At 47.6% G+C, this 16,695-nt stretch overlaps 1 protein-coding gene across 5 annotated transcripts in view; it reads left to right on the top strand.

Moving 5' to 3' along the window:
* TTC7B (tetratricopeptide repeat domain 7B) overlaps positions 1-16,695 on the top strand; it is a 248,963-nt gene that overhangs the window by 164,466 nt on the left and 67,802 nt on the right. For all 5 annotated transcript variants that reach the window (XM_021099609.1, XM_021099608.1, XM_021099606.1 and 2 more), the window contains exon 16: positions 14,675-14,791. In XM_021099609.1, the coding sequence (XP_020955268.1) occupies positions 14,675-14,791 (117 nt within the window). The remainder of the gene's footprint in view (positions 1-14,674; positions 14,792-16,695) is intronic.

Genomic DNA, 16,695 nt, shown 5'->3' with positions numbered 1-16,695 from the left:
CTTTTTCACTTTGTTTCTAAAATTGTTATCTGGCTTTACTCTCAAAAGAGATTTTCAAACTGGATCTATGATTATAGGCTCACAGTTACTGTCAGCACAGTGATCTTGCTCCTTTTGTGGTTGTTAAGAAGTCAACTGTTTGTTTAATTTTAATTCGTTTTAATGTCATCTGTCTTTTCTCTTTGGCTGCTTTAATTGCCATTGATGCTTGACATTTTCACTGTGATATGGCTGAGAATGGATCCTGCTCAGGGTTCACCAGACTTTTTAAAACTGTGGATTGGTATTGTTTACATTGCTTATCATTTCTAGAAAATTCCCAGCCATTATTTCTTCTCTCAGAGTTGGCATACAGTTGGATCTTGCTTTTTTATTTAGTTTGATAAATTCTGCCTTTTGTCTCAAGTGTTTGGTCCATTCACATTTAATATAATTCATGATGGTTGACTGTATGTCTGCCATTTCTGTATGTGTCTTGTCCATTTTTGCTTCTCTTACAAAGCTGCCTTTTTCTTCCATTGAAAATTTGCTTGTTAAAACCCTTTAATGATTAAATACCTAAACAAAAGAATGAAAAATTAGTGTTTGCTGATGATATATTAAATGTCTTTAACACATTGTAAGTTTTTCCCAAAATAAAATTTAACAAAGTAGACATTTTTATATTGAACAGTGTTCATAAATTCCGATAGATTCACTAGCTCTTGTATTTGAAATAAGAGCCTCGATCTTTCTTCTTTTAAGGTACAGCTTTGCAAAAATTTCCTGATACACTTACTTAGTAATTTTCCTCACTGGCCCAAGAATGTAGAAGCTGGTGCCAGGTGATACTGGGAACGACTTTCTCCACTGAAGACTGTGTGGCCGGGGCTTAGTCAGACTTTGTGTTTCTGCCATGGGGTTATTCATTTTTAGATAAAATATCGCAGTGAGAACTGAGATCTTGTTACTTTTGTCTTTGGAAAATATATCAGATAGTATTATACCCATGGTGGTGTTTGAGAAGTTTAGTATAATGTAACAGAGATGTTTTATTCTAAGTCAGCCAGCCTTCCAGTGGTTGCTAAGGACAGCCACGCCAGGGGGTATTTTCTTGCCCTGAGACAAATCGTGGTTGTCTGTCTTTCCTAATTACAGATTTTCGGTGGATTTGAATTTTACTCTTCCCTAGATAAACCAAACACATGCAGGCCTGAAGTCAGGCGCTCTCAGAGAAGTCATCAAATCAACAGCACACCTAAGAAATCATCATATGTTACCATAAAATACAAAAAAGTAGCATTTGAAACCTCTCAAAGATACAAATACAAGAGGGATCATTGTGGTGCTTGGACAATTCTTCTAAGTGTGTTTTCTGACCCATGGCTTTGATCCAAACCCTCTCCCCCCGCAGGTGGTCTTCTGCACGTGGAAGCAGATTTTGTCAGACATCACACTTCTCTTTACACCAACAGACACTAACTATACGGAAAGAAATGAACATATATAACATTCATTCATTCACCCATTTGTTCATTCATTTAGCAATAATAACCACTAGTGTTTATGCACCGCTTTAGTTTTTTTTTATTTTTTTTATTGCAGTTGATTTACAGTGTTCTGTCAATCTCTGCTGAACAGCAAAGTAACCCAGTCATACACACATATCCATTCTTTTTCTCATATTATCATCTATCATGTTCTATCACAAGTGATTAGATATAGTTCCCTGGTATACAGCAGGACCTCATTGTTTATCTATTCTAAATGGAATAGTTTGCACCTACTAACCCCAAAGCCCCCTCTATCCGACCCCTCCCCACCCCCACCCCCAGCAGCCATAAGTCTGTTCTCCATGTCTGTGAGTCTGTTTCTGGTCTGTAAATAGGTTCATCTGTATGCACAGTTTTGTGACAGGCAACTCTTATCATCACTTTACATATTTTAAACTGATTAATCATCTTGGAAACATCAAAGGTTGGTAGTATTATCATCCCCATTTTACAGATAAGGAAACTAAGGCACAGAGCGGTTTAGTGGTTTGTCCACGATTATGCACCAAGTCATGCTTTGAACCCAGGCAGCCTGGCCTCGGCCTCTGTCCTCTGTGCCTTTGAAGCATTGAGTTCTGACCCCATTGCAGTTGCCATGTGAGGTGCTGGGGTGCTGCCACGTACAAGGGAATGACAGCTGATGCTCTCTTCGAGCTAATGATCCAGATGAGCAGGATTTTTATTCCGTCTCCTCTGTTGATCTCTTCAATAAGCCAGAAAGCATGATGAAGATGATGCTTTTCTTGAGTGGAGGATATATCTGGTTTTTTTTTAAATCATTACTTGGCAAGTAAGACTGTGCCTTTTTCTCACTCTGTCTCACTTAACACACACTCTCGCAGAGAAACTCAGTTTAAGTTGAAATATCATATTGAGTAATGTTTTGATATAGTGATTACTGAGAGGCCAGGTGTCATGGGCTATTTTTATCTGAGCTGAGTGGTGAAGTAATGAACATGCCCATCTCATTTGCATTTGATAGAAAGTTGGACCACAAGGAAAGAGGCTGTTCATCTTATTAAGCTAGAAGAATGATCCATGGATACTGGAGGGTGTCTGGTGGGGATGAGTGCAAAGTAACCAGTTCACTGAGAGATGCCCGCCCCTCAGATACAAGTTGGGGAGAGGAGATCTTTGGCCAACGGAGAGTGGGTGACAGCCTACAAGACACTGCAGATCAAAGTGGAGTGGATTCAGGGATGCAGTAGCTTATTTAAAATCAACCTTCACGACAAGAAAACAACTTGAATTTTAAAAAAAATGGGCAAAGGACTTGAATTGACATTTCTCCGAAGCAGATATTCAAATGGCCAATGAGCACATGAAAATATTCTTAGCATCACTAATCGTTAGGGAACTGCAAATCAAACGTACAATGAGATAGCATTAAGATGACTAGCTGTTAAAAAAAGAAAAAAAGAAAGAAACAGTAACAGGTGTTGGAGAGGATATGGAGAAGCTGGAGCCTCCGTGTTCTGTTGGTGGGAATGTAAAATGGTCCAGCTGCCATGGGAAATAATATGGCAGTTCCTAACAAAAATAAAAGTAGATTACCATGTGACCCAGCAATTCCACCACTGGATAAATACTCAAAAGAATTGATAGAAGGAACTCGAACAGATGTTGTACATGCGAGTTTATAGTAGCAATATCCATAGTATCCAAAAGGTGACGTGACCTAAGTGTCCACGGATGGATGAACGGATGAGCAAAAGGTGTACATACGGACACCAGACTATTATGTCGCCTTAAAAAGGAAGGAACGTCTAACACATGTTACAACGTGGATGGACACACAGTCCCCGTGGTCTCCCTTGGCACCTCGGAAACAAGCAGAGCGAAACAAACCAGAACCTCAGGATGTTCGAAGTGAGGAGACACAGGAGGTGAAGGGAGGACGTGGGTCAAGCAGCCAGAGTTCGCAGGAGCGGGTTCCGTTCTAGGACCCATGGCACCGTTCGGCCTCTGATCCTGGCGAGATGCCTTGTCCACCTCTGGTCCCATGGAGCCAGCCAGCTTCCCAGCATCCTGCCGCGTTCTTCCTTTCTGGTGCCTTCTTGACTCTGGGTGGAGGCTGCCAGTTTTTTTTAGGGCTGCCCCTGCAGCATATGGAAGTTCCCAGGCTAGGGGTCGAATTGGCACTGCAGCTGCCAGCCTACACCACAGCCACAGCAATGCCAGATCTGAGCTGTGTCTGCGACCTACACGGCAGCTCACGGCCATGCCAGATCCTTAACCCACAGAGCGAGGCCAGGGATCCAACCTGCATCTTCATGGATCCTAGTCAGGTTCTTAACCCACTGAGCCACAACGGGAACTCCTGCCAGTTCTTCATTATGGAACTACCTGGGTTCCTCTGAGTCCTTGCCTCATCTTGCTGGGCCCTCTTCTTTCTAGGTCTAGATAGACCTTCTAGGTAGGATTCCCATCTCTTGACGTCTGCCGTTATCTCTGAAAGGGGCCCAGATGTGTCGTTTCTTCTTGAGCCCCGGTCCCCACACGTGGGAACATGGGGAGGTCAGGGCCGAGTCAGATATGAGGACAGGTAATCCTGCAGAGACGGCCTCTGGGGAGCGGCCGGTCGAGAGATCTGCTCCTAGTCCACCCGCTCCCCATGTTAGAGAGGACCAGTGGCTTTGTGGTTCAGAGAGAAGAGATGATTTCTTTCTAGAGCCAGAGTAGTTTAGTGGGAAAACTTGCTTTCAAGTACTTCCTGTCCACACGTGTACATACCAGATGCCTCACTGGGCCAAAGGCACTTGCTCACCGACACGCTCACCAAACCGGGGGGCAGGTTCTCGGCCTCCTCGGCACCCACCTCCCCCCCAGCCCCTGGCACCACCTGGTCAGAGAGCGCCTAGGAAATCATCCCGATTGTTGCTTTGTGGGTTGCACTGAATGAAATGGCTCCCCTTGTAACATGGTCAAGCCAAGCATCAGAAAAAGTCTCTCAAACCTGGGCGGTATAATTCCCCATGTGTTTTCAATTCAGCCTGTCCAGGTCATTTCCAGCTTGGGCGCTGATTGCAGGATGCTAATCGGAGTTGAGATTAATAGCTGAAGTGGGAGCAAAAAAAAAAAGGAGCCAAACTGGGGTTTCTTGAGGTGATTTATTTCAGCTAAATATGTCAGTTGTTTGTTTGTTCTAAAAATATCGCTCGGAGGATGGGGGAGTATTCCAGATTGTTGACACTTTGACTGAAATCTGAAGCAAAATGTAACTGATATGGGATCCAACAGGAGTCCCTGCCTGTCACGAAGAACAGGCAGGATTAGGCTACTGAGAGGCGATGGTGGGACCGTCCCCAGCCTGACTGCGAGCAGCCTCCAGGCGAGGCTCAAGCTGAGCACAGGGTCTGCCCCTCAGGCCTTTTCGTGCTTAACAACGGGGTGTCCGCGTTCCCGGGAACCAGCAGATCTGGGAACCTGGGCTGGGGTCAGGCTCACGGTGACCGGGAGCCCCTTGGGAGCCAGGCTGAATGGCCAGGTCCTCGGCCCGGCTCCGCTCCTAGAGAAGATGCCCTCGTGACAAAAGCCATCCTCTTCGGGCCCTTCTTTGTGGTTCTATTAGCAAACGGAGCAGGAGCCAGCCTGGGCTTTGGGGTCTTGTAAAGGAAACCAGATGCTCAGATTCGATCCCTGTCTAGCACTGCTGTGAGCTGTGGTGTAGATTGTAGACGCGGCTTGGATCCTGTATTGCTGTGGCTGTGCTGTAGGCGGGTAGCCGCAGCTCCGATTCAACCCCTGGCCTGGGAACTTCCGTATGCTGTGGGTGTGGGCTTCAAAAGACCAAAAAAAAAAAAAAAAGACGAAAAAGATTCAATCCCTGAAAAGCTTGCAGGCAAGGGATTTCCGGCTGGCAGCCTGAGCAGACATCTGCTAGCAGAGTTCCAGTGGGTCAACACGCATTTCAAAAACGTCTGGATTTGATTATCTTTAGGGTAGGCGGGCATGACTGCAAACAGTCCTTGAGATCTGGAGCCCAGCTCCCGTTTCCTTGCCTGGTTCTGGAAGACGTTTGAGTGTTCCAGTCCGGAAAAGGACCCTACCCCCTCCGAGGGCAGAGGATCATCCACACGGGAGGTGCTTTAGGTGTGAATGGGCCCCCAGCTTAGTACACTGGCCCTCACTGGAGATGCGGGGGTTCTAGCATAGCCCCCAGAATGCCATCCAGGGACTCTCTCCAGAAGGAGAGGAAGGTTCAGGGCTACAGGTGGTGGTGGGGGGTGCCCTTCATTTGAGAGTTCAGTGTAAGTGGCTGATCAGAATTCCCATGGGATTTAGGACTAGAATACCCTCAGAGTTCCTGTTGTGGTTTAGTGGGTTATGAACCTGACTAGTATCCATGAGGATGTGGGTTTGATCCCTGGCCTCGCTCAATGGGTTAAGGATCTGGCATTGCCATGAGCTGTGGTGTAGGTTGCAGACACGGCTCAGATCCTGTGTTGCTGGGTGTGGCGTAGGCCAGCAGCTGCAGCTCCTATTAGATCCCTAGCCTGGGAACCTCCACAAAAACAAAAAGAAAACCAGAATACCTTCACAACTCTTACTGGAATGAAATAAACATAGGTAGAATTTCCTAAGTGTAGAGGCTATGGGAACTCTTTTTCTTGGAGGTCTTTAAAAAAATAATCAGGGTGTTCCCATCGTGGCTCAGGGCAAACAAATCTGACTAGTATCCATGAGGATACAGGTTCGGTCCCTGGCCTCGCTCTGTGGGTTAAGGATCTGGCGTTGCCATGAGCTGTGGTGTAGGTCGCAGGCCCAGTTCAGATCTGGTGTTGTTGTGGCTGTGGTATAGGCTGGCAGCTACAGCTGCAATTCAACCCCTAGCCTGGGAACTTCCAGATACCGTGGGTATGGCCCTAAAAAGATGAAAAATTAAAATTAAAATTAAAAAATAAAAAAAATGAGAACTTTGAGGGTTAGGTTGGAGAGTTACGAAGTGCTTTTGGAACTTAAATTTGCACGCAAATCACCTGGGAATCTTGTTACATGAAGATTCTGATCGTGGGGGCTTGAGTGGGTGCATTTTCTGTCTTTCTCACATGCTCTCAGGTAATGCACAGGCAGTCTGCTCCAACCACAGTCTGAGTAGCAAAGCATTATAGGGCCTTTCAAGGCCTTTTCCAGCTTTGGATTAATTGGGAAAAATCTGTATTTTTCCTAATGAGTTGATGACTAGCATGTCAATACAGCAATTAGGTGAGCCAGATGATCAAAGAAATTGTATATTTCCTGTGTAATAATTGAGTAGATAGACATTCATTCCTTTATTGAACAGTCACCATTAGTGAGACCCCACGCAGTATTTGCTTGGGAGCAGTCACATGAAGTGGTATTCCCCCGATCCCTTCCAGCTGTTGTCAGAGGGGCCTCGGGGACCTGCTCAGCTGTAAGCCCACTGTCATCAGCTCACCTGGTGGTGACTGGGCCTGTGGAACTGGGGCAGGCCAGGCAGCTCACAGGCCAGTCTTGCTTTGATCTTCTGTGACTGTGACTCAGCCCCAGATCAGAGGCTGCCTTTTGCAGAGACCCTCACCTCCTGGGATTGGAGTGCTTTGGAAACCCAGCCCGGAGAGCAAGGGCTCCAAGACCAGTAGGTCATCAGAAATGATGGTGATGGAGTTCTCGTCCTGGCTCAGTGGGTTAAGGATCCGGCATTGCTGCCAAGCTGTGGCATAGGTTGCAGGTGCAGCTTAGATCCAGCATTGCTATGGCTGTGGCGTAGGCCTCAGCTGCAGCTCCGATTCGACCCTAAAAAAGACAAAAAGGGAAGGAAGGAAGGAGAGAGAAATGCCAGTAACAAGGAATTGAGATGGACGTCCTTCACGCAAGCCACATGGACCCAGAAAGCACCCCCGCTCTGAGTGGGGGTTAGAGGTGTTTGATGACTCCTCTCCGTGACCAGTGATGGGCTGCCGCTCAGCCCTGTCAGGCTTTGTTCCCAGCTGACTCATCTGGCTTCAGCTTTCCACCTCTCCTCCCAGTCGCCACGTGCTTTTGGCATGTTGTCTCTTTTGATTTCTCTTACCGTTCTGATCTGTGGCTGCCGAGCCATCGTCTCAATTTATAATTTCATTTCAGCATACCTGCCTCCCCCAACTCGGCCTGATGCACTGTTTTTTCACCTGGTGGCAGATGCTCCCTTTCCTTCAGGTGTTTGGCTGCCAGCCCCACACCAGCTCTCAGATCGGGCTCCCGCGAACTAGAGTAGGGGGAGGTATCCAGGCCCTCCCCCCACCCACCCCCGGCTGCCAGCCAAGGCCATTGCCCGTTTGGGCAGATACCACGTGCGTTTTCTGCACAGCTGTTTCGCATCCCTGCCTACACTCAGCAGATAAACAAAGACAGGTCCCTGGCATGCTGAGCCCAAGAGCACACACACACACACACACACAGATCAGCACAAAATACCAAATGTTCAAGGTTCCCGTGATTTTTCTTTCTGAATCAGCTGCCTTGAACACAGCATTTAGGGATCTGCTAATTAGCAAGGGTTTTGTTTATTAATATGCATGTTTCCTCCTTGATGCATTCAATGAGTGCGTTTTTTATGGTGCCAGATAAGATTGGAGGGCATCATTACTTTAGTATTTCTCTAAACTGTCCTTATTTGTTTTTATTGAGTTCTTCATCAGAAAGCTTTGTGAGGCATTTTAGATTTTAGAATTTAGCGATATCTACACTTTTAGCTTACCTCAGACCCCAGCCTTAGATCCCAGACTCCAGACGCCATTCCTTGAGCACACGGGGGGCTCTCCTTCCTTTGTTCTGCCTGCCTGGAAGCCCACCCCCTCCCATAGCTCCTCCTGCCCCAACTGTGAAAGTCCTGCTTCTCCGCTGTCTTCCGTGACCCCCAGGCAGACCCTGTCTCCCTCCTTTTGTGCGGCCGGAAAACCTTGTCCTCGTGTCTGGGTTCATCACATACCATGTGTATATAACCCTAGACTGTGAGCCTTGGGGAGGGGAAGAGATACCATGTCTTATTCCCCTTTGTGGCCTCAGGGGCATAATAGGCATTTTTTTTTTTAAGATAATTGACAAAAGGATGAACAAATTCAAGTTGGTTGTCAGGCATACTGACATACAGGTAATCAAGCAATGGTACCAATATGGGGTGAGTAAACAGGTTACAAAAAATTCACAAACGAGGCGTTCCTGTCGTGGCTCAGTGGTAACGAATCTGACTAGTATTCAAGATCCCTGGCCTCACTCAGTGGGTTAAGGATCTGGCGTTGCCGTGAGCTGTGGTGTAGGTAGCAGACACAGCTCCCATCTGGCATTGCTGTGGCTGTGGCAGCTGTGGCTCTGATTCGACCCCTAGCCTGGGAACCTCTATATGTGGTGGGTGTGGAGCTAAAAAGGCAAAAAAAAAAAAAAAAAAAAAAAAAAAAAAGTACACACATGAGATGGGTAGGAGGTAGATGCTGCTGCCTGAGGGAGGGGTCGTAGGAGGTGTCAGACCATGGCACTCTCACAGGTGGAGTGGGGGGGTCCCTGGGGAGAGGCCTTCCAGGCAGGTGGAGGGAACCCCACGAACACAGGCTGGGGGATGAGAGGGTCTCTGATGAGCTCGAGGAATGGTGTTGAGTCTGGGACTCATGGGGTTGGGGTCCAGGATAAAGGACCTGGAGAGGTGAGGGTCCAGTGGTCGGGGGCAGTTTCCAGGGAGCGAGGAAGGTCTTGCTGGGGATGAGGGTTGGACATTAAGCCTGGCCCCGATAAAATGCCCACCTGATACATGCCCGAGGTACCCGGTGAGACGTTCACTGGGGCCCTCTTCTTTCTAAACTACTCCAAGTCCAACAGTTATTACTTCAAGAGTTATCTTGGTATCCTCAAAAAATTTCAAAAATAGGAGTTCGCGTCATGGCTCAGTGGTTAACGAATCCGACTAGGAACCATGAGGTTGCGGGTTCGACCCCTGACCTTGCTCAGTGGGTGAAGGATCCAGCGTTGCCGTGAGCTGTGGTGTAGGTTGCAGACGCGGCTCAGGTCCCAAGTTGCTGCATAGGCTGGCAGCTACAGCTCCGATTCGACCCCTAGCCTGGGAACCTCCATATGCTGCAGGAGCGGCCCAAGAAATGGCAGAAAGACAGAAAAAAAAAATTCCAAAAAAGGGTAAAATATTATTCTGTGAGTTTTAACGAAATGTCAAACCTTGCTTCACTGCATCCTTCAAATGACTAGTTTTTTTTTCACCTTTTTTTATTTTTTTTCACCTTTTTTTAAAAGTATAGTTGATTTACAATGTTGTGCCAATTTCTGCTGTACAGCAAAGTGACCCAGTCATACATACATATACATTTTCTTATATTATCTTCCATCATGGTCTGTCCCTAGAGGCTGGATGTATAGTTCCCTGTGCTGTACAGCAGGACCTCATTGCTTATTCATTCTGAATGTAATAGTCTGCATCTACCAACCCCAAACTCCCAGTCCATCCCACTCCCTCTCCCTCCTCTTCGGCAACCGCAGGTCTATTCTCCATGTCTGTGAGTCTGTTTCTGTTCTGTAGATAGGTTCACCTGTGGCATATTTCAGATTCCACATATAGGTGACATCACATGGCATCTGTCTTTCTCTTTCTGACGTACTTCACTTAGTATGAGAATCTCTAGTTGCATCCATGTTACTACAAATGTCATCATTTTGTTCTTTTTTAAGGCTGAGTAGTATTCCACTATATGTATATACCACATCTTCTTAATCCATTCATCTGTCAATGGACCATTTAGGTTATTTCCATGCAAATGTGCTTAATAATTTTAAATGAAAAAAGCAAGTCACAAAAAGCACAATAAATATGATCAGTTTTTAAAGAACCATGTATAATGTATCCCTAGGAACAGTAAATACCCCAGCTACCCAAACTCCTCTTTTCCTACAGCCCTCCCCAGATTTCAGGGCCTTCACCTGACCCTAAGCTAAACATTCCTGATAAGTCTTTTCTGCTGATTGGACTGTAAGTTCTTGAGGGCGGGGGGACTATTTTATGCCACTTTTTATTCCACACAGTATATAACACTGATCTTTGCATATTTTAGGGCTTTAAATAATTGACAATGGATTAGAAAAGGCTGCACATCTTACTAGTGTCAGTAATGTGGTTAGAATATTTTAAGTCGTTCTCCTCTGTTTTTTGTTCAGTGCTTGGGGATCGGATGGGTTTGGTTTTACATTTCTCTCCTACCAGTAACTGGCAGTGTGAACTTGGGCAGATTACTTAGCTCTCAACCTAATGTGCAGGGTTGTTGGAAATCACTGGTTACAGATTTAAAGTGGCTGGCAGCTGCTGCTTTTATTGTTATTATTTCACTTGTCTTGAAAGCAGAAGCTTCCTGGTTGATGGCTTATTATTCTACAGTTGAGAGCTCCTGTCTTTTCTGGAACTGCATTTCCATTGGGGAGTTTTAGCTCCTATTACTCAAGGCTGGCTTCTGTGGTGGTGATAGGGTGCTTTTTGACCTGAATCTTGAAAGATGAATAGAGGCTTAAAAAGCAGAAACGAATGGAAAAGGAGTTCCAGACAGAAGGAAGAGCACGTGCAAAGGCCCAGGGGCATGAAGAGGCGTGCCTTACAGAAGAAGCTGATCATGGCTGAATGGGGGATGTACCTGGTAGGCAGTGGGCAGACCAAGGCCAAGCACGTGGACAGGAGCCAAATCATGAAAGGCATTTGGCCTATCAGGAACATCGTCGAATTGGGATTTTAGTGAGGTTCTATTCTTCATTAATTTCCTGTAAGCATTCTATGAGTCCCTGAACTATTTTTTAATTCAGGTTAATGGACTTTGATCCAGGTACAGGGGATAGGAATAGGCCATTTTCCCAGCATGTGGTTTCTTACTGTACTTAGAGGAACATATCACTTAATTTGAGGCTGGACCTGGGTGGTGTGGCTGACCAGCGGTCTCAGCCTAGAGGTCCCTTTGCCCTCTCCACCAGGTTGACAGTTCCACATATTGAAATGCAGTCAGTGATGGTTTGTCCCAGGTTTTTTGCCTCTGGGTTTCCGCAGTGGATGGAGTCTATAATATCTTTGCACATGAACCACAGCCCATCAATTTGCTAATCATTGTTTGTGTCCTCTTCACGTCTTGCTAATGTAACTAACATGCACCCAGCCAGATGTTTTCCAGTAGTCTTGAAATGTGGGAGCAGGGCTCAGCAAAGACAGTGACAAGTCCCTTGTTCTGTTTTTGGCATTGTTCTCCCCCTTACAAACCCGCCAAGGTCTGGGGCATGGTGAGAAAGCAGACTCGGGACCGTGCCTCCGTCTCCTGCTTCTCCTTTGCACCGAAGGGCAGGTCCAAGCTAAGGCTTCGGACACTTTCCGCCCACCGTGCTGGACGCACCTGACCGTGGTCGAGAGGCTTTGCTTTTCCTCCTCTGCCTGTGTTTCCAGCTCCTCTTCTGTGCCAGCCTCACCTTCGTGCTGCTCCTCTTTCTTCACTTCCAGGTGCCTTTTCCAGCATTTGTGCTCAGTGATTCTACTATTGTTCTTCCTGTCTGGTTCTCTGCAATCCAGCCCACACCTTTTCAACTCCATATCCTGAGTCAAGTGTTTGAAAGCTGTTATTTCATGTTAATTAGAAGTTCTTTTTCCAGCCAAGAAGCCTTGCACAGAACCATTCCCCCAAGCCACAGCTTAGAGGCGAGCTCTGGCATTTTGTACTTTTGTGCAGCCTCTCCGGATAATTGCTCTTAGAGCCCCATCGCTGCCTGCAGTGTGGGGAAACTTTCTCCACCACTGTGTGGGCCTCTGCGGGGCAGGCAAGCTGTGAGCTTGGTTCAGCCAGAGGACTCAGCACGCCTCCAGAGAATATCGCCTTGGTCCCAGGTGTGTGTGTGAGGGTCTCCCCTGGCCAAAATTGTTCGGCAACCAACCATCATCCGCCAGGGTTTCTGGCTTCCAAGTAGGTCTCCACCAAATGCTGACAGGTGACCCTTCAGCAGCTCCTCCTTCCTGTGCAACACATCTCCTGGTGGACCCGTGTGTGATGGGAGATTCTGGTGGAGAAGTACTCCCACCACCTTCCAGACTCAGGAAGACATCAGCAGGAGTCGGCTTCTGACCCCTTAAAAACCCCTCAAGACACCCCGAGGGCTGTCTTTTCTTGTAGGTCATCCTGGAAAGGCCTTGGGGAATTTCCACTTCTGGAGATGTTTTTGAGCAGAAGCTGTGCCCTCTTCTCACATCCAGTCTCACTCTTTGTGCCCACCTGCTGCTAGATCAGGGCCTGCATCCCTGTCATCACCTGGCCTGGCATCCCAGCATCGCAGGCTTCTGCAGCCCCAGAGCCTCCGGGAGCCACCAGTGCCCCCTTGGGCATCTCGAGTCCCATCTGGAGGGAGTGGTTGGTGCGAACCCATCCTCCTAGGCGGTGACTGTTAGAACCACCTTCATCCCACCTCCCACAGGGGAAGGAAAGGCTTCCCTCTTGCCTCCAAGTGCATAGTGCATGGTGAGGAATTCTCCTAGATGTCTAACTTAAACCCCTAGAAACAAATCTGACTAGCATCCATAAGGATGCAGGTTCAATCCCTGACCTTGCTCGGTGAGATAAGGATCGGTGTTGCTGTGGCTGTGGTTTAGGCAGGCAGCTGCAGCTCCGATTGGACCCCTAGCCTGGGAACCTCCATATGCTGCAGGTGCAGCCCTAAAAACAAATAAACAACCCCCCCCCAAAAAAAACCCTAGAAACATATTTCTTTATCTTCTGTGGTTTATAGAGAAAATAGTCAGTGAGCTAATGCAATTTAAAGCCCATGGGCCTCAGAGCACAATTCTAGTTGCAGTGGAAGTGAGGTCAGAGGGAGGCTGGGGTTCTCCTATGGAAGGGGAGTTGAACTCACCTATTGAGCAGGGTCCTGACAAAGGTAATGCTGATGTTGTTTTGTAAAGTACGAAGCACAGGCTCATAAAGCTCCTTTGAAAACAGCAGCTCCTCCTTATCTTTGCTTTTTACTAACCACCAGCTAATTTGATGCTCACAGAGTAGACAGGATAAAGCTATGACAGCGGTATCCTTATTTGATGAGGTGCGGTTTTAGCTGAATTCAGGAGGAATTAAGGCCAGATGTGGGTTGGCGGAGGTTAAGATGGAGGACACGTCATACTAGTCTTAGAATTACGGAAAAAAAACATAGCCTTTGGTCAATGAAATACACTGATAGGAGTAAAGGGTCCAGTGGGATTCATGGCACCAAAGAGATGGTGACGTAGGAGTGACCAGTGGGCAAGGTGTCTTAAAGGACCTGATAAGGAATTTTGATGGTTTATTACAGTCAATGAGGAATCACGGTGGTTTCTTGAGCAGGGAGCACAAATTGTTATTGGAGCTCTTTATAATGTGATTTCCTAGAGCTGGAGCTGAGTGGACAGCAGGCCATCAGGACGGTATCTGGGCTCATGCTGGGGCCTTCGCAAGGGCAGTAGTGATGAGCCCAGGGACCAGGGGAGACCCTGATAGCTAGAGAGACATAAGTAGACGTTGGGGGCCAGGCAGCTCTTCGGGGCCAAGAAAGGGAGAGACGGTCTGATCCTCGGTAGTGACAAAAGCAGGGAAGAGGTAGTTGGGGACAGTGGTGAGTTGGTGAAATCCTCGACCCTAAAAAGCAGGGTGGAGAAGGTCAAAGACAACCCTCTTGTCTATGCACCTTCGGTTCAGGCTCTGCGAGGCTGATGGAATAGATTCACCTTCGAGGGGTGAGGATCCTTGTGGAAGGTCATGGGTAGATGCTCGCATCAAGCGAGTCGCATCTCCTGTGTAATTTTGTAAACAAATCAGGTTCACTTTTGATGAATTTTTGACGTTTTGCCAATAAATTGGTTTTGTTCTTAAAAGCACACTGTTAATACAATCCCTGGTTCTGATTGAAATCAGCCACTCTGATGCTTTTAACCTGACCTCACATGGCAGTGCCACACCGGCCCCTGCCTTGGCACTGAGACTTGCAAAGCCATACGCGGAGCCGGGAGTTCTGGCATCCTTGGCCCTGTTGCTACTGCTTCCTTCGGAGCCCAGCCTTTGGTCACCCCCTCCTAGAATGAGTACAGTGGCTTCTGGGCACTTGGTTTTGTTCTGGTGGGGAGTCTGGCCTGAGTTCTTCTCTCCCTTTGTCTCCCACCACAGACTACTGTTTTCCAAAGTCAAGCTGGAGTCGCTCTGCCGGGGCCCGGATGAGGCGCTCCTCACTTGTAAGCACATGTTACAGATTTGGAAATCCTGCTACAACCTAACCAATCCCAGGTAAGAGGCCTGCGGTGCCTGTTGTGCGTGGGTTTTTGCAGGACCTCTGCCTCTCAGTCCATCCCTGATGGGCTCTCAGCAGGTTGAACTCTCCATCCCTCCGCACCCCCAGGAGCCACAGAGAAGAGCAGCGGAGCCTCGTACATTCCATTTCTAAGGGGATTTTCTCCTGGTGTCTGATGAAACCTCCACATCGTGGGTTTCTTATGCTTCTGCTGCCATGGTCGCCCACTAGGCTCAATTCTACTTGGTCTTGATCTGGTTTCTCTCAGCTGGCCTTTTACGTAATTCCTTTGACAAGTCTTATCATCTTTCTCGTGATTTATGGACAGACTAGTCAATTATATAGTCCAGATGGGGTCCTCAGGGGAATATTTTAAAGACCAGCATAAACAGGCCGCATCCTCCTAAGGAGAGTAGAAATTGCTATTGGCATGATAAAGTATAATTGTCAAAAAGCCTAAGTCATGACTCAAACAAATTATAGAAGCCCATATCACAGGTTTTATTTGCCTCATTAACTAATGAGGGAAGCAATAAAATGCTAAGACCCATTCAAAGAAGAATTTGAAAGATAGAAATGCTGAAATGAATTTGCAAATAACTGCTTAACAAATATACCCTACAGAACAATGAAATACATTGTTTCGGTGGAAATTAATTGTATCTTGACCAGAGAAAATTCATAGGTTTTCTACCAGCTCACTCTGCACCCCCTGAGCTGTGAAATGGCTTGGCCAGTGGGAATCAGTCACAGGCACCCACCCTGCAGAGGCAGATAATCTGGGGACGGTCCACTAGTCAGCTCCCAGCATCCGCTGAAAGACACTGCTTTCAGGTCGCAGGCAGTTTCACCCCTGCAAGTGTCTAGATTACTGAGTGTGCCCTGACCCAGGCAGTGATTTAATGAAAAGGGACCTAATGATTCAGGTGAATTCAAACAACTGCTCGTACACACAGAATAATTTTCAAGCTCACAGCCCCCATTCTGCCTCTCAGAGTCAGAGGCATAAAAATGCACAACTCAAATCATAGATGCGCACAAGGTGTGGCCCGCCCAGTCCAGCCCACCAGGAGGCAGGCAGGTGGGCTGGGGGCGGGTCTGCCGGCAGGCGAGGAAAGTGGCCAGGGTTAAGAAAGCAGCAGGGGGCAGGTGGGGTTCCACATGAGATCTTGTTTTACAAAAGATTCTGCGGTTAAAAACGTGTTCAAAACCGGGACCCTGTTAACGACATGGGTCCTTGCGAGCTGCCGTTAGCCGGAGCCAGGACACGGGCCCCGGGGGGCCGTGCAGCTAGAAGAGGGGGAGCCCAGCCAGGGTCTGCTCTTGCAGAGCCTGAGTCACAAGACTCAGGCAAGAGTCCCCTTCCCAACCTGAGCCTGTGGCACACACCAGGCCCGCCTCGCCCATCCTCCCCTTGGTAAAAAGATAATCATGAGATGGGCCTCTTCCCTTTTGTGGGCATGTCCTGGAGATAAAGACCATTTTACTTTCCTAAAAAATTCTGCTTTTCTAAGTCTGTAGGCAGAAACAGAAGACATCCATATTGGAGTTCCCGTGGTGGCTCAGCAGGTTAAGAACCCGACTAGTATCCATGAGGATGCGGGTTCGATCCCTGGCCTCTCTCAGTGGGTTAAGGATCCGGCGTTGCCGTAAGCTGTGATGAAGGTCACAGACACGGTTCGGATCCCACATTGCTGTGGCTGTGGCATTCGACCCCTAGCCTGGGAACTTTCATATGCAGCAGGTAGGGTCCGAAAAAAAAGCCCTATTTATGTCCCCCAAATCCCCCACTCCTGCCAACCAGAAGCAGCAGGAGTTGGAGAAGAGTCACTGCCACAAGCCCAGCTCCAGGTCTTTGCTCTCCGAGCTGCTGGCTTCCTCCAGGAGCACGTTCCTTTGC

Source organism: Sus scrofa, chromosome 7 (genome assembly GCF_000003025.6).
Source record: "Sus scrofa isolate TJ Tabasco breed Duroc chromosome 7, Sscrofa11.1, whole genome shotgun sequence".
Lineage (NCBI taxonomy): Eukaryota > Metazoa > Chordata > Mammalia > Artiodactyla > Suidae > Sus > Sus scrofa.
The sequence above is the reverse complement of the archived record's forward strand: the minus strand, read 5'-3'. Positions and strand labels throughout refer to the sequence as shown.